At 40.1% G+C, this 24,859-nt stretch overlaps 1 protein-coding gene and 1 long non-coding RNA gene across 2 annotated transcripts in view; one reads left to right on the forward strand and one right to left on the reverse strand.

Moving 5' to 3' along the window:
• LOC129136723 (uncharacterized) overlaps positions 1-24,859 on the forward strand; it is a 111,034-nt gene that overhangs the window by 56,910 nt on the left and 29,265 nt on the right. The gene's annotated exons all lie outside the window — the stretch shown is intronic.
• On the reverse strand, positions 4,991-12,873 carry KBTBD7 (kelch repeat and BTB domain containing 7). Its single transcript, XM_522666.9, has one exon. It carries the CDS (start codon positions 9,407-9,409, stop codon positions 7,355-7,357), a length of 2,055 nt encoding a protein of 684 aa, XP_522666.1. The 5' UTR covers positions 9,410-12,873; the 3' UTR covers positions 4,991-7,354.

Below are 24,859 nucleotides of genomic sequence, written 5' to 3' on the forward strand. Positions count from 1 at the left end.
GGCCACTAAAGGATTATGTAAAAACATAAATTTATATTATATATATCTTATATTGTTAAGATCTAGAATATGAGCGGTTCTATTTTACAGTAACACTTCCAATCTTAAATGTTTTTTCAACTCTGTTCAAGGCTCTTTGATTAGTGTTATGAGGGCTATAAAGATGAAATAAACCTTATCCCCTGATCTCAGGAAGCTTACCAGTTAGTAGGTTCACCCTCTCTTCAAGCACCCTTGCCCATGGGGCTCCCCTTTCAGCAGAAATTCTTGCATTCTAATTCAAAGAAAGAAAACATTAGAGGTATAAGCTACCTGATGTCCAAAGCCATACCCAGAAATTCATCTCCATCTATATCAACCTTTCCCTTCTGCCATAGCTGTAGCTTAAATCAGAGGTGGGCCAAAAGCCTGTGATATGGGACACCAAATACATCTACTAATGTCTCCAAATCAAGACTCCCGTGTTCCCAAATCCATTAAACAGCAGCACCATCCATTTAGTCAACTGTGACGGAGATTGCTAATTGTGCCCTCATCCATTCTCCTTCCTTTTAGTAATAGAGCTTTTGGGATATGGGATAAGTGAGAAGGCTAAGCCAGTAAGTTCCCAGAGGAGAAGGCAAGGGGATTGGAAAAAGTTTAGGGATTAAGGGAGAGAACCCTGGGCACCTTGGAGGCTTAATTTCTGCCACTCCTAGGAATACTAGACCTAATAGCAAAAATATGAGGCAAGTTTGTGTCTCTCTGTGTTAAAGGTATGCAGGGGCCCATTTGTTTATTAAAAAATCATTATTCAGCATGATATGAAATTTAACTTTTGGCTGTGAATTTATTGTGGAAGGATAATTGTAGGGATATCTGAAATGACCATGATAACAATAATGCCTGCAGACATTGTGAACCACCTGAATCTGAATACAGAAAACCGAACATGTTTATATTAAAATATATTCATTTATTAACACTATTTATTAATAGAGCTCCGTGAGTTTTAGCAAGGCACATCCATTTAGTGACAATATTTCCCAGTTCATCTTGCAACTGGGCATGGTGATATGATTAAGTTCTCCCCAATAAAAAAAATGGCAAAAGTGATGTAAACGTCCTTTAAAATGAAAAGATTTTTTGCCTTCCATTTCCTCTTTCCCCTTTTTCACAGGCTGAAAACACAGATACAATTCTGGTGAATGTGCTTTGCTCATGAGGACAGACAACTCACTGGGGGTTGGGAGGATAAATGATAAAAGAACCTGGGCCTGTGAACAACCCCATGGGGCAGAACTAGTCTGCAATGCCTGGCTGTTCACTTCTGGACTGAATGTATACAAAACGGTTTCTACCTTACATTCCAGGGCCTCTTTGATATGGAAGTTTGGCCTGTACTCTAACACAACATCCAAGCAAGAAACGGGAAATCACTTTAGTCATACTCCCTACAGCTCCCTCATCTCCAAACATACAATTTTAGGTCCAGATAATTTAACTGACTTATCTGTTCCTTCCTCATCAATTCCATAACTACTCCCCCTGTTGAGAACCACATTATGTCACTGTCTGGACTACAACAACACATCCCTTTAAATGTTCTTCTTGCTGCCACAATCTTGCACTGTCAGTACATCCAGAAGGGTCTCAATAAAACAAATCCGATTTTGTCAAATCCCTATTTTAAAATTCTCAATGAATTCACATTGTATGCAAAAAAAATCAAAAAGTCCAAACTCCTTGACGGCATATAAGACCTTCAAGAGCTGATGCCTACCAACTTTTCCAGCTTGTTCTTATGCCAAGCTTCCCCTTCCATCCTAGGATCAGGTTACATCAAAATACATGCTGTACTCTGAACATTCCCACCTTTGCAACTCTGCAGTCTCTGTAGAATCTGCCACAATAGGAACTATAACCTTTATTGAGGTTATTTGCTTACCTATTGGTTTTCCTCAACATTTCCCAACTTTATCTCTTACAAGTGATCAGAGTCCTAGAACCCACAGGGAATTTTCTGCCAGACAATACATAAAATATTGCCGCTTTCCACTGGGTTTTTAAAAAAGTTATTACTATCTAAATTACTAATATAAAGAGAGAAGCATACCAATGGGGTTTCTAAGTTGGTACACTGCAGTTCTTGGGACTCCTGGCAGTCATTTTAGCTGTCAGGTGATAAAAATCTAGCCTGACAGATGATGTAGTAGAGATTGCTGTTTGTATCCCAATGTTCTTTCTCAGCGTTCTTCAAGAAGGAACCACTGAATTTTAACTGGATACATGTTGACAGAATAAAGACTACCTTTTCCTTGCAGCTAGGTGTGGCCATGTAGTTAAGATTTGGCCAATGTCATGTGACCAGAAGTGATATGTACAATTTCCCTTACAGAACAGGGTCATGCCCTTCCAACATCCCATCCTGATGGCTGGAATATGGACATGAGGGTGAACCACCTTGGACCATGTGAAACAGGGTAACACCCCAAGGGCAGTAGAACAGGAAGACAACAAGCCTGGGTCTCAGATAACTTTGTAGATCAGGATCCACATAAAAGATTGGACTGTTATATGAGAAATCCTTTTAAAGATCTATAAGGTCTCTCTTGCATACAACCAACTTATGTGCTAACTAATGTATAAAGTGAGAGAAAACCTCATCCTATGACATATTCTCTGTACTAATAAAGCCTTGAAGACATTGACACTCTGGATCAGGCTGTGCCTTGAGGTGAGAACCATTGCTATTTGCTAGGTTCCCCAAAATTAACGAATAACTTGTCCCTAAAAGAATATTCTTAAGATATGGTGGGTCTGGCTGGGTGCGGTGGCTCACACCTGTAATCCCAGCACTTTGGGAGGCCAAGGTGGGTGGATTACGAGGTCAGGAGTTCGAGACCAGCCTGGCTAACACAGTGAAACCCCATCTCTCCATTGGAGAGACTCCCCACAGAGTAGGAGAAAATGTCTCAGATATGGAGAGAATAGTATGCAACAATATCTGTTCCCTGCCTGCCCTGTGCCTTGGACCATGTTGAGTCCACAAGGGTAAAGTGAGAAACAGAAGCTGTTGGCAAAGCTCTAGGTGACAAAATAGCCCAGAGTTAAGAAAAGGGCATAAAACCTATTGCCTATAAGGTACTCCTCTAAAATTTGGCAACTTCTCTGAACGGTACCTTTTTGTTGTTATTTTTCATTTAAAAACTGTCTTGTATCTAATCAACTCTATGGTTCTCAAATAGATTATCAATTAATTCTCTTGGGATTGCTAGTCACCTTTTCTATAATTTTGCCTCCTAATACTTTCTGCTTTATTATATTTGCTGTAACAAATATTCTTTTAAAATTAGTTGTAAAGATGAAACAGTGTTGAAGTTTCAAATAGATATGGGAAGTAGAGATTTGATGAAAGGATATTTACATTCTGGTGATCAGATTTTTGGATTTCAAAGACCAGTCAATTTTCTTTTAGTGTTTAGGGGACTGATATAAGGCTGAAAAATTTTTACATTTCCAATTTATGAACAATAAAACAAATAGAATAATTTTTATCTTACAGCTCATTCATTGTGTTTTATAGTTTTTCACTTCAGCACAAATTGGTAAAAATAACATCAGGCAAAGCACTGGTTCCTGGTTTAATGAGCAGGGTTTAACAAATTGATTATATTTTTTGACTACATTTACTATAGATCCCTTTCAGGTAGATGCACTTTTCCAACCATTTGTTTTCCTATTTATGAAGAGACAATGAACTTTTGCTACTAAGATATATTTCTAGTAATGAGCCATGGTGCCAGTAGTTTGAAACATTTGAACCACGTATTTTGCTTTAAATCCTAATATATACATAGCCTTCTTGGACAATAATCGTATCACTTACATTTGTATAACACTTAAGTTTCAAAGCTTTCATATACACTAGTGCACTTTATCCTTTGAATAGTTTACATTTCGTTACTCATTCTTGCATTACTCATCATGAGGAAATTAGAATTTCAGAAATGTCAACTTTGCATTCATTCTGAGGTACTAATTTTTCACATTTCTTTCTGATGGTGAATGTATATTATTTCTTTTTTTATTTGTGTTTTTTTTTTTTTTTTTTTTTTTGGAGATGGAGTCTCGCTCTGTCGCCAGGCTGGAGTGCAGTGGCACGATCTCGGCTCACTGCAACCTCTGCCTCCCGGGTTCAAGCGATTCTCCTGCCTTAGCCTCCCGAGTAGCTGGGACTACGGGCGCACGCCACCATGCCCTGCTAATTTTTGTATTTTTAGTAGAGACGGGGTTTCACCATGTTGGCCAGGATGGTCTTGATCTCTTGACCTCGTGATCTGCCCACCTTGGCCTCCCAAAGTGCTGGGATTACAGGCGTGAGCCACCACGCCTGGACGTATATTATTTCTTTCGCCCTATTTTGGGAATTACTCTTTCACTCTACAAACATTTGAGCTATGTGTCTTGTGAAAAATGCAAATTTCTTTTTGTAGATATGTTCTTGAGACCTTGTCACAAGAGTTTTTACCCTGGGTGTGTGGATGAACTTCAGAAATGTCATTATACCCTTAAAATTATGAAATTATGAACATATGAATTTTCCTGAAGAATGGGTCAAAAGTTTTCATCATATTCTCTATTAAGATCCAGGCACCAAAACAGAACAACACTGCTCAACTAGAGGAGATATGAGGGGCTATTATAACTTAATCCTAAAACTAAATTTAAACAAGTTATTTGCTAAATTAGTCTTCTATTTTACCTTTTTGAAAACACCAGTATTACTTACTGTTTGAATTTAAAAACATATGAAATAAAACTAAATCTTACCAATGGCAGTCCTACAAATGACATTATAGAAAGCATTTGCTAAACGATGTGCTGATTAATTGGAAAACTTAGAAAAGGGTTCTTGTCATGAAGATATTTCAACACTGCTAGTTCACTGCACAGCAAGAATTTTGTACATTTAGCAGAACCATTGAATTAGAAAGTCAGGAAACCTGGGTTCTAGTACCAGTTTTATTTATAACTAACCATGTACAAATCACTTATCTATAAAATAATGGTTAACATCTACTCCTTAATTCACAAATAGATCACAAAACCAAGATCCTTCCCAAGAAAACCTTACTGTAAACCAAGACATTCCCACTATTTAGACTAGGTTTTAACTCAAAGGTTAAGAACCCAAAGGTTGAGAAAGACAAACTGGAGCATTTGTCTTTTATTTACCAGTTGCATACCTTAATTCTGCAGATGGATAATCTGGTTGAGATAAGAATTGCCATCTCTCAATTTTTACAAAACAAAAAGCTACCAACAAGAAGTTAATGGTGAAGAAAAATTTGTCTCAAAAATAACACAATTGAGAAATAGCTTTGTATTAAGTGCAGTACTTATAACATCCCTGATGTCAAATGAACAAAATTTAGCTTTAGGTCACTAAAGCATGTTTACCCTTTTGAAGAAACATGTATTGCTAGGGCAGCCATCCTACTTCACTGGAAATAACGTTAAACTTGTAGACTGTTCAAATGGCCAATCAAAATGACTGAGAAACATTATCGTGTGTTTTTTTGTTTGTTTGTTTCTTCATCCTTTCTCTTTCCTTTTCGTTCAAAAATTCAGTTCCCCATCCTAGACCAGACTCCTCTGTCCTCTGCCAGGGTATAAGAAAAGTTAGCATTCTGTCACTATAGAACATAGAAGAGGAATTAGCATGTTATTGAATAAAGAATCAGGAAGATAATTCTAATTGGGTATAGAAAAATTTATACACCATAAACATCTGTATATGTACACCATTTATCATATATACGTATTGTGACAACCATATGTATTAATAAACCTTCAAAAGGTAAGCACCTATATTTTCTTATAATTAACAATTTTAGTTTTGTGCAATTTAGTCTATATTTGTGGACTTCCCCTTACATATGGTGACAGAGAGACTGAAACATTGTTCACAGAGAAACACAGAACATATACAAATCTCATAATAAAATAACCATGTATACCACTGTTTAGGGAAATATTTTAGAGGAAACATACTTTCACTACTGGCCCCAAATCCCATCATCCACTTGGGTTCTTCAATGTCAACTTTTAATACAAAAATAACCTTCAAGCTGATAATTAAGAACATTCACAATGACTTACAAAATGGACAATATTCCAATGCTACACAAAATGGTTCTATAATACACAGCTTAAAGTTTTAAAGTTCTTGGCTGGCACTTGATTTTTTTTATAGCTGATAGACACGATAACTACTGATCTGAGTAAAATACTGTTTTTAGCTTATACATATGTTCTAAACCATATTACCTCACAAAACAGTAAAGAATAAATCACTTTCTGTTGAAGAATCCTCTAGGACAAACACCAAACCTATACAGCCAAAATATTTTAGGGAGGCAAGTAAACATTTTAAGACAAGTCATGACCAGTGGATAAAAATTTGCATTACCCAATTATATGTCCAGGAATTGTTCCTCTGAGTCAATAAAGCATGTATTGGGCATAAATTAAAAACACAAACATAAAAAGCAAGTTACCGTTTTTTTTTTTTTTTTTTTTTTGGTTTAGAAGGGTGTTTAATTCATGACATTACTAAGAATGGGTGTTTTTTGGGATAGAAAATTGGTCACATATACCAAATACACATTTTATATTCCAAGATAAAAACTGAGATTTCTTTTAAAACAGTGGAATCCTGATTTTTTTTTTCTTTTTTTTACTTTCTGTGAGCTTGTGAGGCCATTCTGCACATTATCAAAATGAAATCATTATGCAGTAACCTTATATATATAAATCCAATTTTTTCCTTTGTAGAAGAAAACCAAAATAATTTTACAAACTACATTTAACTTAGAATATAAAGAACTGACTAGTGTAAAATTTTGAAAATCTACCACTTTATTTTGAAGGAAAGTACACATCCTTCAAAACCCCGCTAACAATTCCTAGTTCAGTTTTCTATTATACAAATCAAAAAGTTAAATTCCTTGTGGCACTAACCAAAACTTAAAAATTAACAGAAGACTGAATTAATTAAAAAAAAAAAGCATACTAACTAATCAAAACAATCCACTGTGCAATGAATATTTGAACAATGAAAAAAACCTACCAAGCATCCCAATCAATTATATAGTTCTTGCTTCCATATTTTAATTCTGGACTTTCAGGATGGTAAATTATTAAACAGGTCGATTTCATGGACTGTCTAAACCTTGTAGTATTTCAAAATATTACCCTTTCTAAACCAAATCTGTGGTCCTAATCAACTTTTTTTCCAAGAAAAAGAAAGGATATGTGTTTAAAATACATTCCGTAGCAGTAGAAACATCTTAGTGTCTCAAAATACTATTTACAAAGAACCCTGCTGATCCTGTGCATTTCGCTGAGGTGCTACTTGCACCCAGACTTCATCATCTGAAAAAGAACTTGAACTTCCTGACTCAGAGTCCAGCTCACTGAATCCATCTAAGTCCCATTCAGTACTAGACTCACTCCGTGCATCATCTTCCTCAGTAATAAAACTCTGACCAGGTTCAAGGCAGGAAGGATAAACACGAGCACAAAGGCAAATAAAGCCAGAGTCAAACTGCAAAAGGCCTAACATGGTACCTATATTAATCCACTGATCTTCCCTAGTATCATACTCATACACTGTCACTCGGTTCTTTTTCCATTGTGGGGTTGTAGAAGTGATGAGAAGCAACTTTTGGTCATGATTGACAATCTGGTAGTTGTGGGTCTCTGAATCCAAAGGAATATTACTAATCCGCCTCCATTCTCCCCTAGCTGGGTTGTAGACCTTCATGACTGGGATGTCACAGATACAATAGATTTCATCATTGAAGACACATGCTTCCTGAAAGTCACTACGTTTAAGAGAAGCACAGTTCAGCCACATATTGTGGCTAGGATCATAGCAAAGCATGCGCTTACTGTTGACAGCATAAAGATAGTTCTGAACCACTATGAGTTCAAAGGAATAGAAGGAATGAGGGACAGGAGCCACCAATGCCCACTGGTTTCTCTGAACACTGTAGCATTCCACTTCCTTCAACTTAACTCCAGTAATAGGGTCTCGCCCCCCCAAAATGTAGATGTAGCCATTGAGATATGCCACATCCATGCCCTCACGACACAGCAAGCGATCTGCAAGTTGCTGCCAACTATTCTGAGCTGGTTTATACACCCAGAGGTCTTTCCTGGGCTGAGCAGCTAGATAGATGTCATGGTCTGGGGAGACACAGACAGCTGAGGAAGTGACAGTCTTAGTGTGAGCAAAGCTGGTCAAAGGGGATGGCATTGTGTAAATGTCCCCCGAGTAAGGGTCATAGCAGAGAAAGGGATCTCTAGGGTGTCCAAAGAAGATCACCATCTCCTTGGCACACATACCCAGTCTCTGGGGTGGATTTTCTGCTGCAGATACAAGAGAGTTGCTGCTGCTACTGCTGCTGCTGCTGTTTGGCACTGGCACCAGAGACTTGTACAACAGGTCACCATAGCGCATCTGCAGGGCCCCTTCAATAACGTCCAGGCAGTACTTCTTCACGATGGGCTTGGTCAGCAGCCCTTCTAAGTAGTCCTGATCTTCTTCAGTGAAGTGCATCCAGCGCACGCACTTGAAGACTTCTGCAGCACTGGGACCCCGCTCTTTGGCAGCAGCCTCCAGCCACTGCACAGCTACATGGCATACAGTCCGCTCACTCTCTATGTCCAGACTATCCAGGCGTAGGACAGCCAGCAGCTGGGCCAGGGTCAGATCTGCTAGAGTCTCCTCCCGAATTGAACCCATTCGGCTGAGCTGCTTGAAGTTGTGAGCTATGTAGGACTGGGCCTGAGATCGAAGCTTGTGATGGTCGAAGGCGTCTGCAAACTTGAGGATGGCGGTGCAGTTGGTCAGGTCAAGACGTCGGGCTAAGAAGGAGGCACAGGCTTCCCGCACATATTCCAGCTGTAGCATGTCGGAGGCCGCGTACAGGCGCTGCACATTGGCCTCACTGAGAGACACACGACCCGTGTAGCAATAGTCGACCAACACCTCGAAGGACTCGGCGTCCACATCGTGCATGGTCACGCTGGCCTGCTGGCTCTCGTACATGCCACCTGTGAACATGCTCTTGAAGTAGGGACACGCAGCTGCTAGCACGTTGCGATTGCAGGAAAAGAGGCGACCCGTGCCAGGCCCGCTGCCAGGCGTCACCACCTCGATGGTCACATCACACAGCAGCCGCGCGTCGTAGAAGGACTTGAGCTGTGCCAGCAGGGCTGCAGAATGGGCCGTGTCCTTTAACTCCTCTGGACCCGTGAAAAAGGCCGAAACCGAGGGCTTGGAAATCCTCTTGGGCCGCCTCCCACCACGGGGACTGGCGAGGCGGCGAGAGCGCGGGACGTCTTCCCGGGACTGCATGGTGGAGATGGCGACGGGCGCTGACGGCGAGAAAGGCTGCAGGACCAGGCTCTGGCTCCTCCTCAACCTTCCCTCGCTGACGCTAAGACAAGCCGCGTCCTGGAACAGACTGCGGCACGGGCCGCACTTCTGAATTCAGCCCTATCCCGCGGTGAGGCCTCCCTTTATTGCATAGACAGTGGCTGACTCACCCTCTCTCACTCCCGCGCCCTTTCTCCGCCTCCGCTCGCCCTCACAGGACCCGCTGGCTTGGAGCCGCGGAAGCCCCCACTGCCGCGCTGGCGATCCCGCTAGGCGCCCGGGAGAACTACTGCTCCCAGGTTGCCTTTCGCGCCCCGAGGCCTGCTGGGGCTCTCGGACGGCCGGGCGGGGACAGAAGGAAAGAAACCGCTTTGCATGTTGGGAGTAGTAGTTTGTGTAATATCGCGAGCTGTCCTTTAGTTGACTACTCCAACAGTAGAAATTAATTCTCCTGGATTTGATGGTGAAGAGACGAGGTCTCACTATTGTTGCCCAGGCTGGTCTTGAACTCCTGAGGGCTCAAATTATCCTCCTGCCTCGGCCTCTAAATGTGCTGGGATTACAGGCGTGAGCCACCGCCCCCTGCCTGTATTTCATAGGGTTTTGTGTGGTTGAATGATACCTTACATGGGATACTTAGATACATGTATGTTTTTGGTTAGAAGAATAATAAAGCGTTACCCCGTGCCTAGAATGTAGCCAATAACTGTTAGATTCTCTTTTATAATTTATGATAAATGAGGGACCCACTAATTTGAAACCGAGTATTATTTTAAACCGCAAAATTTTACAAAGAACTTCTAGTTTTTAATGTTTATTCCTTCGAAAGATTTTGAAGGGCATTAACAATATTTTCAATATTAAATGATATCTATTGGTCTCGTTTAATAAGGATGTCTTAGACGACTAGGTTGAGGTCCTAAAGAACAGTATTAATAGATGGTCTCAAATATGCAAATCCAGCATATAAAAATAAATTATTTGCTGCTCTCACTAACATTTCATCTCTGGAGAGCAGGAGTATTTTCGTTAAGCTCCAAATATGAGTGTTTTCAAGTCGTCTAATACAGCCTCTTTCACTGCCGTTCCACAAATCAATTAACAGATTATGTAATTCCCTTTATTAAGGAGTTTTAGGGAATATTTTAACTCAAAATATTTCAACAAACAGACTTTGTTCTGTACAAAAGCACATGATTCTCAGAATTCAACATCAGTACATGCCCTGACATTCCTTGAATTAATATATAGTATAGTCTATGCTTTACAAAGTCTTTTATATTTGCATTGGGATCAACAGTTAAATCATCAAAATCAAGTATTAGAGATTTGAGGCAGGAAAATAGGGTCTGGAGGCAGGGAACATAAGGCTGATTCACACTTTAGCTATAACAGGAAAGATCCTCTCCATAGGGTGTATGCTGAGTAAATGAGTTTGTAACTTTACTTCATTCTCTTCATTTACATAGGGTGTACACCAAGTAACCAGTGGAATCCTCTAGACGGTATTTAAACCTCCAGAAATTCTGTAACAGGGCCCTTGAGCCCCTATGCTCAGGCCCACTCCCCACTGTGGAGTGTACTTTCATTTTCAGTAAATCTCTGCTTTTGTTGTTTCATTGTTTCCTTGCTTTGTTTATGTGTTTTGTCCAATTTTTTTGTCCAAAACGCCAAGAACCTGGACACCCTCCACCAGTAACAGACTTTTTCAGATAACTTTTATTACGAAACCGTGACTGCTCCTGCTGCTAGTTTGTTATGTTACCATAACCTAATAAAGAAAATCATCAGGGTTACATGCATGTATGGATAACACATTACAAGAGAATAACTTTCAAATTGTTTTTCCCTTATCAGCTGAAGATAACTTCAACTTATCAGCTGAAGTCCACTGGAAATACTCTAGGGTAGACACATTAAATTAAGTCAGCCTCTGGGCTCCAATAACTCCTCTGTAAATAAAAAGAGATGTTAGATATCCCTCAGATACACCAGAGAGAACCAAGTCAGTCATTATCAGTAACAATGATTGTTTCCTGACTTGCAGTGAATACCAGCTGGGGAAAAAAGCCTTTTTTTTTTTCTTTTCTTTTTTTTTTTTTGAGATGGGGTCTTGCCCTGTCACCCAGGTTGGAGTGCAGTGGCACCATAATAGCTCACTGCAGCCTCAAACTCCAGTGCTCAAGCAATACTTTGGCCTCAGCCTCCCAAGTAACTAGAGCTATAGATGCATGCCACCACACCCAGTTAATTAAAAAAAAAATTATAGACAGGGTCTCACTGTGTTGCCAGCCTGGTCTGGAAATCTTGGTGTCAAGCACTCTTCCTGCCTGAGCCTCTGAGTTGCTGCAATTATAGGCATGAGCCACATGCCCAGCGCAGGAATGGCCATTTTTAAAAACTTCTTAAAATATTGGTAAAATATACATAACACTAAATTTACCATTTAAACATTTTCAGTGTATAGTTCTTTAGCATTAAATATATTCACACGGTTTTGCCACTATCACAAAACTGAAGCTCTGTACCCATTAAACAATAACTCTCTAGCCCCCACTTCTGGCAACTGCCATTCTACTCTTTGTCTCTATGACTTTTGACTACTCTAGGTACCTCATATAGGCAGTGACTAATTTTTACCTTCCTTATATCTGCTCTTACTGTGTTATTTGGTTTAGGTTACCTGTCACACAATTGAAGATATCTATTAGGCACTATTCCCTAAGATCTAGAGCTATGTGCTGTCCCATAAAACTTGGGAATATTTTATATTTGTGCTGGCTGATACAGTAGCCAGAAGCCACATGTAGCTCTTGGGTACGTGAAATGTGGCTAGTGCAACTGAGGAATTAAATTTAAAATTTTAGAAATACAGCATGATACCAATGCAATTCAATGAAGAAAGAAAATTCTTTTCAACAAATGTTATTGGAACAACTGGATCAAGAATGTAAGAGAGAAAGTTGCCCTTGCCCCTACCTTACACCATAAGCAAAAAATTAATTCAAAATTTCTCTTAATACTAAATGGAAAAGTGGAAACTATAAAGCTTCAAAAAGAAAACATAGGGCCGGGTGCAGTGGCTCACACCTGTAATCCCAGCACTTTGGGAGGCTGAGGCGGGCGGATCATGAGGTCAGGAGATTGAGACCATCCTGGCTAACACGGTGAAACCCTGTCTCTACTAAAAATACAAAAAATTAGCTGGGCATGGTGGCAGACACCTGTAGGCCCAGCTACTCAGGAGGCTGAGGCAGGAGAATGGCATGAATCCAGGAGGCGGAACTTGCAGTGAGCCAAGATTGCGCCACTGCACTCCAGCCTGGGCGACAGAGCGAGACTCCGTCTCAGAAAAAAGAAAAGAAAAGAAAAGAAAAGAAAAGAAAAGAAAAGAAAAGAAAACATAGAAGACTATAGCTTTGTGGTTGGCAAAGTTTTCTTGGGACACCAAAAACACAGATCATAAAAAAAAGGCAAAGTGAATTTCAAAAGTGAATTTCAACAAAATTACAAGCTGCTGCCTATGGAAAGGCAGTGAAAACAACAAAAGATAAACCACAGACTGGGAAAAAATATTGGTAACATGTATACCCTGTGGCCAATGCATATTAAATTCACAATAAGAAAACACTGAATACCCACTAGAATGCCTTAACTTAAAAACATCAATGATACTATATATTAGTGGAGATACTGAGCCATTGGAACTCTCATATGCTAATAATAGGAATATAAATTGGTATAACCACATTAGAAAACTCTTTTGTAGTTTCTTTTAATGTTAAACGCCGTGTAATTTCACTCCCAGGCAGTTGCCTCAGGGAAATGAAAACATATATCCACAAAAACACTTGTATAAGTATCTTCATAATAGTGTTAATGACAAAGCTGGTCCTCTGAAGATGAGATTTTTCCCTGTTCTATGTCATGAAGCCAAGATGCGAAACTGAAAGTGAGCATCAAGCAGTGCAGGTTTTATTCCATGGCCAAGGATTTGAGAAGCAGGAGCATGGCTCACAAATCAATTTCTCAGCTTCTGAGAGCCGGGAAGTCACAGATATAGGGCATCTTTAATGAAGGGGATGGGTATTAAAAGCAAGGGGTGGGGCTGGGCACAGTGGCTCACACCTGTAATTCCAGCACTTTGGGAGGCCAAGGCGGGCAGATCGCTTGAGCCCAGGAGTTCCAGATCAGCCTGGGGAACATGGTGAAACCCCGTCTCTACTAAAATACAAAAATTAGCTGGATGTGGTGACGGACACCTGTAATCCCAGCTACTCAGGAGGCTGAGGCAAGAGAATCACTTGAATCTGGGAGGCGGAGGTTGCAGTGAGCCCAGATCACACCACTGGACTCCAGCCTGGGCAACAGAGCAAGACTCCTTCTCAAAAAAGAAAAAGCAAAGGGAGGAATATTCGTGTGTTTTCTTGGCATGTGTGAAGAACTCGGAAACCAGAGTGCCACATTACTTTTTGTCCTTTTATGGTTTCTTCTGATCATTGTCATGGTGATTGTCAACTGTCATGCAGCTGGCAGGAGTGTCATTTAACATAGAGATTAGATCATAATGAAGTTAGAAGTTCTTCAGAGGTCAAGTGAGCTGATATTTTGGATCCCACCAGTCTCTGCCAGTTTGGTCACAGTGGGGAACTTCTGATCTCAGGCATAAGCAGAGTTAAGGTAGAGTAGAAATTCACTTAGGTCACTAAGCATTATGCTGCGTAACAGTAGCTTTATCCATAGTATCCAGAAGTAGAAACAATCCAAATATACATCAACAGGAGAATGAAAAAAAATTGTAGTATATGTATTAGTTCGTTTTCATGCGGCTGATAAAGACATACCCAAGACTGGATAATTTATAGAGAAAAAGAGGTTTAATGGACCTACAGTTAAATGTGGCTAGGGAGGCCTCACAATCATGGCAGAAGTTGAAAGGCATAACTTACGTGGCAGCCGGCAAGAGAGAATGAGAAAAAATATTGGGCCAAGCAAAAAGGGAAAACCCCTTATAAAACCATCAGATCTCGTGAAACTTTTTCACTACCACAAGAATAGTATGGAGGAAACTGCCCCATGATTCAATTATCTCCCACCGGGTACCTCCTATAACACGTGGGAATTATGGGAGCTACAATTCAAGATGAGATTTGGGTGAGGACACAGCCAAACCATATCAGCATATTCCTACAGTGTAAAAGTACTCAGAAGTAAGAAAGAAACAACCTCTGATATATAATAATGTGAATGGTTCTCAAAAATTTTATGTTGAGCAAAAGAAGCCAGATACACAAGAGTACACACTGTATGACCATTTGTGTGAAGTTCCAGAACACTGAAAATAAGCTTTGATGAATAAAAATCATAATAGAGGCTTCCTCTCTTGTGTAAGTGGTAGTGGGGAGGTGGCAAATTGCTAGACTGACTAGAAAGGAACATGAGGAAATGTCTAGGGCTGATGCAAATGTTTTCTTCTAGACCGGGCTGGTGGTTACATGGGTGAATGCAATTGCTAAACTCAATAAACTGTACTCTTCACATCTGTGCATTTTGCGTACTGTAATTATCCTCTCAGGAACAGCCACTTCATAATTGTTGGCTTTAAATAAAATTGCAGAATTCTTTCCCAGGAAGTCATTATGAAGAAAGTTCAGTCAGAAAGCAAGGTTCTTCTCCTCTAGAGGTGTTTGGGTCAACATTGGTCCAATTCATACAAATTATATCAAGAGATGTGGTCTTCCATACCCCTGGAACTTGAGTGCCTCTGGGTAATCTTCAAGGATTTCAGCATGCTGGAGTCTTTCAAATTTGTAAAGTATCTGAGTGCCTAACATTATATTAAAATGTTTTCCATTTTTGCCACAACCGTATTAATAACATACTCCTTATTATCTGTGGTCCCTCAAGTTTTCTTGTAATTTACATAATTCTCTACAATAGAATCCACATTTTTCCTGGCACGAAGATAAAGCTGTTTTTATTTGGTCATTATGTCTCACTCATCAACAAAACATGGTTTTAATTCTTCAGAAATCTTTAACTTCAACTCTCTTCATGAATGTTTTCAACAGCGGCATCTACTGGGGCTCTTCTGAGGAGGCTGAGGTATCTCATTGGTACTGCTCCATTTCCATTTCCACATGATTTCAACATTTTTCCCTTGCAGACCAGATGTCTTCTTTGCTGGGGCAGCCCCTCTCCTCTTCCCCTATGAATTTTGTTCCTGATTTGCTTCTCGAAGTTTTCCCTGTTTCTACAGATTGGTGTTCATGTACCTGAGTACTCTACTTTTTGGAGCCCATTCATTCCAATTTTCATCCAATCCACCGTAATGTATAAAGTATTTCACTTGTTTGTCCTCGATGGCAACTTTTACATAATTTGCTTCATAAAGAGGCCCATAAAAGCACAGCACCTACTCACTTCAGAGTTTAGGCTTCAGTACCATTTGTAAGTGATAACCCCGACTCCCTTCTCCTACCTCACCCAGCTACCGCTCCCTATGCTGTACCCCATCCAATTCAGCGTCAGGTAGGCTGTCAGGCACTGCCAGCTGTACAGCCTGGGCCCCTCAGTATTGTTTTTACTTTGATTTTTAAGTAGAGTCTACAAACTGTTAATGCCTTTATTTCTGTATTCAAAATGATTTCTGCTATGGTTTGATTGTCCCCTCCAAAACTGATGTTGAAACATAATCCCCAATGTGGCAGTATTGAGAGGTGGGTCCTTTAGTGGGTGATTGAATCACAGGGCTCTGCCCTCATGAATAGATTAATCCACTCATGGATTAATGGGTTAACAGGTTAATGGATTAATGGAATAATGGGTTAATGGATTAATGAGTTATCAGGGGAAAGGAACTGGTGGCTTTATAAGAGGAGAGACCTGAGCTAGCAGGCTCAACTCCCCCTCTCATGTGATACCTTGTACTGCCTCGGGACTTTGCAAATTACCCACTAGCAAGAAGGCCCTCACCAAACATGACCCCTTGACCTTGATTTCTCAGCTTACAGAACGGTAAGAAATAAATTCCTTTTCTTGTTGTTGTTGTTTTGAGACAGCCTTGCTCTGTCACCCAGGCTGGAGTGTAGTCGTGTGATCTTGGCTCACTGCAACCTCCACCTTGAGGGTTCAAGCGATTGTCCTGTCTCAGCCTCCTGAGTAGCTGGGATTACAGGGGTGCACCACCACACCCAGCTAATTTTTTGTATTTTTAATAGAGATGTGGCATATTGACCAGGCTGGTCTCAAACTCCTGGCCTCAAGTGATCTGCCCGTCTCGGCCTCCCAAAGTACTGGGATTATAGGCATGAGCTACCGCGCCTGGCCAAATTCCTTTTCTTTATAAGTTACCCAGTTACAGGTATTCTGGTATGTGCAACACAAAATGGACTAATACAACTCCACTGCCTTTAGTCATTGGCTGCCAGGAGAGTTTTTATGGGTCCACCCTCCCCTACCTCAGTTGGAGGGTACCTAGTGAGGGGGCTGCCTTGGGGCGTGACTTCCGTTCCACATTTATTTCATAGCAGCTAACTTGTTTCAAACCTGTTATACACCATTTTTGTTTGTTTGTTTGTTTTTTTGAGAAGGAGTCTCGCTCTGTCACCCAGGCTGTAGTGCAGTGCAAGCTCCGCCTCCCGGGTTCACGCCATTCTCCTGCCTCAGCCTCCCAAGTAGCTGGGACTACAGGGGCCTGTCGCCATGCCTGGCTAGTTTTTTCTTTTTTTTTTTTTGTATTTTTAGTAGAGACAGCGTTTCACCGTGTTAGCCAGGATGGTCTCGATCTCCTGACCTCGTGATCTGCCCACCTCAGCCTCCCAAAGTGCTGGGATTATAGGAGTGAGCCACTGCACCCGGCCTATCTTTTTTTTTTTTTTTTTTTTTTTTTAAGAGATAGGGTCTTATTATGTTCCCCAGGCTGGTCTCAAATTCCTGAACTCAAGTGATTATCCCACCTCAGCCTCTTAACTTTTAATTTTATTATTTAAAAACTTGTATTGAAGTATAGCATACACTATCTGGACATGGTGGCACAGGCCTCTAGTCTCAGCTACTCAGAAGGCTGAGGTGGGAGGATTGCTTGAGCCTAAGAGATGGAGGTTGCAGTGAGTTGGGATCATGCCACTGCACTTCAGCCTGGGCAACAAAGGAAGACCCTGTCTCAGGAAAAAAAAAAAAAAAAAAAGGTGAAGTATAGCATACATACATATACAGAAAATGGGACAAATAAAAATTGTAAATGCAATGAATTATCACAAAATAAATACACCTGTGTAACCTCCACTCAGGTCAGATATAGAACATTATCAGCATCCCAGAGGCTCCACTTCCCCAACTCCAGCCCAAGTGCCCCTAATTGCCATTGTGCATCACAAAATGAGAGTCACACTTTAAAAAATAATTTCTTTTATTTTTTGACAGTCAGTAGTAGTTTGTTGATCCTAAGTTGCTTGACTCAATTTCAAATTCAATTTAAAATATATCTAAAGTATACTTTGATATAAAGTTTGTTATTCCTTGATATTCTAAAGATGTTATGCATATGAGACAATAAATTTTGGCTTTTCAGATTTTTAACAAGAATCCTGACATAGTTTTGGCTTCTATCTTCATTTCCTAACATTTTTCTATTAACAGTTAAAAGATGTCTAGTTGATTTCCATACTTTGGGAGACTAATAGGTTATCTTAGTGAAGCAGGATTACGAGTTTAATTAAATTTCACTGTATGAAAATCATGTGTAGAACAATTAAAATACTTACTAATTGAGTAATAGATGTCCTGGATTCTTGCTACTCCAAGTGTTGTTTGTGGGTCAGCAGTTTCCACTCTTATCTGGGAGCTTGTTAGAAATGCAGAATCACAGGCCCCAGCCAGGCCCCAGATCTCTTTCTCTTTCTGCTTCTTTCTTTTTTTGTTTTTTTGAGACAAAGTCTCGCTCTGTCACCCAGACTGGAGTGCTGCAATGGCATGATCTCAGCTCACTGCAACCTCCACCTCCCGGGTTTGAGCGAGTCTCCTGCCTCAGCCTCCTGAGTAGCTAGGATTACAGGCGCGTGCCACCACACCTGGCTAATTTTTGTATTTTTAGTAGAGATGGGGTTTCACCATGTTGGCCAGGCTGGTCTTGAACTCCTGACCTTGTGATCCACCTGCCTCAGCCTCCCAAAGTGTTTGGATTACAGGCATGAGCCACCGTGCCCATCCCTTTTTTTTTTATACAGAGTCTCACTTTGTCACTCAAGCTGGAGTGCAGTGGTGCCATCATAGCTCACTGCAGCCTCAACCTTCTGGGCTCAAATGGTCTTCCCACCTCAGCCTCTCAAGTAGCTGGGACACACCACCACACCCAGCTGGTTTTTAAATTTTTTTGTGGAGATGGAGTCTCACTATGTTGCCCAGACTGGCCTCAAACTCCTGATCTCAGGTGATTCGCCCGCCTTGGCCTCCCAAAGAGTTGGGATTATTGGCATGAGCCACCACACCCACCAAGAACATCACCATTTTGTAACTCCCAATACAACAGCTGACTCAGGCAAAGCAAGAATCATTAATTGATGTTAAATCCATGATATAAAAGTTCATTAGGTGTAACAGTTATGTATTGTGGCCTAACTATTTAGCAGCTGGAAACAACAAACATTAATCAACTCATAGTTTCCAAGGGTCCAGGTTATCGTGGAGCAGCTTAGGGAGTTACTGCTGGCTCAAGGTCTCTCCCCATGAAATTATAGTTAAACTGTTGGCCGGGGCCAAAGTCGCTGCAAAACATGACTGGGGCGGAGTGATTTGCTTCCAAGTTCACTTGTGCTTCTTGGCAGGCCTCAGTTCTCTGAGGGCTTTTGGACTAAGGGCCTCAGATTTGCTACACTATGTAGGCCGCTCCATAGAGGTACATCAATCTTGCTTCCACCAGCACAAGTGTGAGAAGGAGAAACACAGGCCGAGCCAGAAACAACAGTATTTTTATAACCTAATATTGGAAGTGACAATCCCACCACTTCTGTTGTATTCTACTTGTTAGAAGAGTTGATAGATCCAGTCCACATTCAAGGGGAGATTACAGCAGCAGATGAATGCCAGCAGTGGGCATCACTGGGGTCGTCTCAGAAGCTGCTTAGCCCAATGAGGAACCAATGTTTATATGATGCCAAAGTATTACCCTACAGATTTCATACTAATTATTAAGGAGAACATGTACTAGTATCATTATATTAGTGACCATACTGTCAAAGATAAACACAGCTGGACATTAGTTAAAGTGGTGAAAACAGATTTTATTTAGTGATCTGACAGTAGCAGAAAGAGCGTAGCTCCTTTTTGATTTTTACAGCAGTGATTTGGGTGTTTTAAAGGGAGGATGAGAGAGGGGAGAGTGCAGGGACTCAGCAGAGTCAGAGAAGTGAAATAGTACAAAGGGTTGGTCAGTGTGATGTGCTTAGGCCAGCTGAGTCTACTAGCTGCTAGTTATCTAAGGATTCCCAGAGACGGGGAGATAGAGGGCCTATCCTTCCTGGTGATTGTATTTCAAAGGACTAACTTTCAGGTCCTTGAGAGAGATGCTTCTGAGTTGCAAGAGATACACAATAACAATTGCAAACCCTTTATAACAAATCCTCTAAGAAAGGGAGGTCATGGGCCTATTGTCAAATGTGTGTTGGCTAGAACAAATAGTACATTTTCCTGGCAACGTTGAGCTTTCTCAGGCAGGCATTTTACGAAGGGGCTGGGGGTCATCCTAGGGACACAGCCTCATGCTGCTAGGTTCCGTGCTAGAGTTTGGTCAAGTCTCTTAGTGCAGAGGTTTGTATGCAGTTGTCATGTGCCAAGAGTTCTGCAGTTCTCAAAACTTAGTATTACTAATAGTGGAACCTCTTCATGTGATGCAATTTGAATATCACATCACCTAAAAGATAGTCTTGCCAGGTGTGTTTAATCTGAATTTCATTAGTTTTAAACTTAATTTTACTTTATAGTACTGATGTAGTTTGGATATTTGTCCCCACAAATCTCATGTTGAAATGTAATCCCCAGTGTTAAAGGTGGAGCCTGGTGGGAGGTGCTTGGGTCATGGAGGCAAATCCTGCATGGCTTGGTGCTTTTTTTTTTTTTTTTTTTTGAGATGGAGTTTTGCTCTTGTTGCCCAGGCTGGAATGCAATGGCATAATCTCGGCTCACCACAACTTCCGCCTCCCGGTTCAAGCGGTTCTCCTGCCTCAGCCTCCTGAGTAGCTGGGATTACAGGCATGCGCCACCACACCCGGCTAATTTTGTATTTTTAGTAGAGACGGGGTTTCTCCATGTTGGTCAGGCTGGTCTCGAACACCTGACCTCAGTAATGATCCGCCCGCCTCGGCCTCTCAAAGTGCTGGGATTACAGGTGTGAGCTACCACACCCAGCCAACTGGGTGCTGTCTTTGCGACAGTGAGTTCTCAGGAGATCTAGTTGTTTAAAACTATGTGGCACCCCTTCCCCTGCCTCTTGCTCTTCAGATGTCCCTGTTTCTGCTTCACCTCTGCCATGAGTAAAAAGCTCCCTGAGGCCTCCCAAGAAGAAAAGCAGATGCCAGTGACATCCTTTTATAGCCTGCAGATCTGTGAGCTAGTTAAACATCTTTTCTTTATAAATTACTCAGCCTCAGGCATTTCCTTATAGCAATGCAAAAACAGCCTAATACAAGTATATTGATTTAACCAAATACATTAAATTAAGTGGATGGATGAAAGTTACCAATATCATAAGGAAATAGCCAGACAAATCCAGAATATAGGTCATTCTACAAAACAACTTTGTTGGACTCGAAAAAGTCAATGTCATGTGGGAAAAAAAGGTACGGGGATGTTATGCTTCGAATGTGTCCCCCAAATTTCATGTGTTGGAAACCTAATTCCCAAATTCATCTGTTGATTGCATTTGGAGGTAGGGTGTTTGAGAGGTAATTGGGATTAGATAAGGTTATCAGGTTGGGATCCCCATGATGGGACTGGTGGCTTTATATGAAGAGGAAGAGAGACCTGAGCTATACGCTCTTGTTCTCTATGTGATGCCTTCCACCATGTTGTGACACAGCAGGAAGGCCCTCACCAGATGCCAGTGCCAGTCCCTTCAACTTTCCAGCCTGCAGAACTATAAGAAATAATGTGTTTTCATAAATTACTCATTCTCAGATAGTCTGTTATAGTAATATAAAACAGACTAAGCGTATTAATCTAGAATCTAAACAGACATTCAAATGCAATGTGTGAATCTTAGTTGGATCCTGAATTAGACAAAACAAAAACAGCTAAAAAAGACATATTGGGGAAAAACTGAAGAAATTTTAATATATAAGAGCTATTAGGTCTATTATATGATTGTTAATTTTACTAGGTGTGATAATGGTGTTGGTTTTGTAGGAGAATGTCCTTATTCTTAGGAGATGCATTCTGAAATATTTTGCTGAGGTCTGCAATTAACTCTTCAATCATCCAACCACCACCACAGAAGTGTGTGTGTGTGCAGACAGAAAAAAGCCAAATGAAGCAAAATGGGAATAGTAGTTGAATCTAGAGTACACAGTGTTGATTGAAATATTAATTTTTAATTTTTGTGGGTACATAGTAGGTATATATATTTATGGGGCACATGACATTTTGATACACACATGCAATGCATAATAATCACATCAGGGTAAATGGGATATCCATCGCCTCAAGCACTTATCCTTCATGTTACAATCCAATTATACTATTGTAGTTATTTTTAAATTTACAGTTATTATTGACTATAGTCACTCTGTTTTGCTATCAAATACTTTTTCTTATTCATTCTCTCTATTTTTTGTACCCATTAACCATCCCCACTCCCCTCACCTAACCCCCACTACCCTTCCCAGGTAATTATCCTTCTTCTATCTCCATGAGTTCAATTGTTTTAATTTTTAACTCCCATAAGTAAGTGAGAACATAAGTTTACCTCTGTGCCTGGCTTATTTCACTTAAAATAATGATCTCCAGTTCCATCCATGTCGTTGCAAGTGACTGAATCTCATTCTTTTTTATGGGTGAATACACCATTGTGTATACGTACCACATTTTCTTCGTCCATTCAGCTGTTGATGGACACTTTGGACACTGTTCTCCATAGTGGCTGTACTAATTTACATTCCCACCAACAGTGTACAAGGGTTCCCTTTTCTCCATACTCTCACCAGCATTTGTTATTGCCTGTCTTTTGAATAAAAGCCATTTTAACTGGGGTGAGATATTTCACTGTGGTTTTGTTTTGTATTTCTCTGATGATCAATGATGTTGAGCGCTTTGTCATATACCTGTTTGCCACTTATATGTCTTCTTTTGAGAAAAGTCTATTCAGATCTTTTGCCCATTTTTAAATTAGACTATTCATTTTTTTCGTATAGAGTTGTGTGAGCTCCTTATATATTCTGGTTATTAATCCCTTGTCAGATGGGTATTTTGCAAATATTTTCTCCCACTCTGTGGGTTGTCTCTTCACTTTGTTGATTGTTTCCTTTGCTTTGCAGAAGCTTTTTAACTTGATATAATCCCATTTATCAGTTTTTGATTTGGTTGCCTGTGCTTATGGGGTATTACTCAATAAATCTTTGCCCACTCCTATGTCCTGGAGAGTTTCCCCAATGTTTTCTTTTTCTAGTTTCATAGCTTGAGGTCTTAGGTTTAAGCCTTTAATCCATTTTGATCTGATTTTTGTACATGATGAGAGGTAGGAGTCTAGTTTCATTCTTCTGCACATGGATATCCAATTTTCCCAGCACTGTTTATCAAAGAGACTGTCTTTTCCCCAGTGCATGTTCTTGGCACCATTGCCAAAAATAAGTTCACTATAGATGTATGGATTTGTTTCTGGGTTCCCTATTCTGTTCCATTGGTCTATGTGTCTGCTTTTATGCCAGTACCATGCTGTTTTGGTTACTATAGCTCTATAATTTGAAGCCAGGTAATATGATTCCTCCAGTCTTGTTCATTTGGCTCAGGATAGCTTTGGCTATCATGGGTCTTTTGGAGTTCTATATAATGTTTAGAATTGCTTTCTCTATTTCTGTGAAGAATGTCACTGGTATTGTGATAGGGATTGCATTGAATCCGTAGATTGCTTTGGGTAGTATGGCCATTTTAACAATATTCATTCTTTCAATCTATGAACATGGAATATGTTTCCATTTTTTTGGTGTCCTCTTCAATTTCTTTCATCAGTGTTTTATAGTTCTCATTATAGACATCTTTTACTGCTTTGGTTAATTCCAAGGTATTTTATCTGTAGACATTATAAATTGGATTACTTTCTTGATTTCTTTTTCAGATTGTTCACTTGTGGTATTCTTCACAGAAATGGAAAAAACAAATGCTACTGATTTTGTATCATGCAACTTTACAGAATTTTTTTTATCAGTTCTAATAGTTTTTTGGTGAAGTCTTTACATTTTTCCATATATAAAATCATATCTGCAAACAAGGATAATTTGACTTCTCCCTTTCTAATTTGGATGCCTTTTATTTCTTTCTCTTGTCTGACCGCTCTAGCCAGGACTTCCAGTACTATGTTGAATAACAGTGGTGACAGTGGACATCCTTGTTGTGCTCCAGATCTTAGAGGAAAGACTTTCAGTTTTTCCCCATTGAGTATGATACTAGCTATGGGTCTGTCATACATGGCATTTATTATGTTGAGGTATATTCCTTCTGTACCCAGTTTTCTGAGGGTTTTTTTTTTTTAACATGAAGGGATGTTGAATTTTATTAATTTTATTCATGCTTTTTCAGCACTAATTGAAATGATCATATGGTTTTTGTCCTCCATTCTGTTAATATGATGTATCATATTGATTGATTTGCATATGTTGAACTATCCTTGAATCCTTGGGACAAGTCTCACTTGGTCATGATGAATGATATTTTAAAATGTGTTGCTGAATCCAGTTTGTTAGTATTTTGTTGAGGATGCTTGCATCAATATTCATCAGGGATATTGGCCTATGGTTTTTTTTTTAATGTGTCTTTGTCTGATTTTGTTATCAGGGTAATACTGGCCCCAGAGAATGAGTTTGGAAGTATTCCCTCCTCCTCTGTTTTTCAGAATTGTTTGAATAGGATTGGTGTCCATTCTTTAAATGTTTGGTAGAATTCAGCAGTGAAGCCATTAGGCCCCAGGCTTTTCTTTACTGGGAGATTTTTTTTCTCTCTCTCTTTTTTTTTTTTTTTACAGCTTTGATCTTGTTACTTGTTATTGGTCTGTTCAGGTTTTGGATTTCTTCATAGTTCAATCTTGGTAGGTTGTATGTGTTTAAGAATTTATCCATTTCCTCTAAATTCTCCAACTTACTGGCATATAGTTGCTTATAGTAGCCAGTAATGAACCTTTGAATTTCTGCAGTATCAGTTGTAATGTGACCGTTTTAATCTCTGATT

The sequence above is a fragment of the Pan troglodytes genome, chromosome 14, assembly GCF_028858775.2.
Source record: "Pan troglodytes isolate AG18354 chromosome 14, NHGRI_mPanTro3-v2.0_pri, whole genome shotgun sequence".
NCBI classification, from domain to species: domain Eukaryota; kingdom Metazoa; phylum Chordata; class Mammalia; order Primates; family Hominidae; genus Pan; species Pan troglodytes.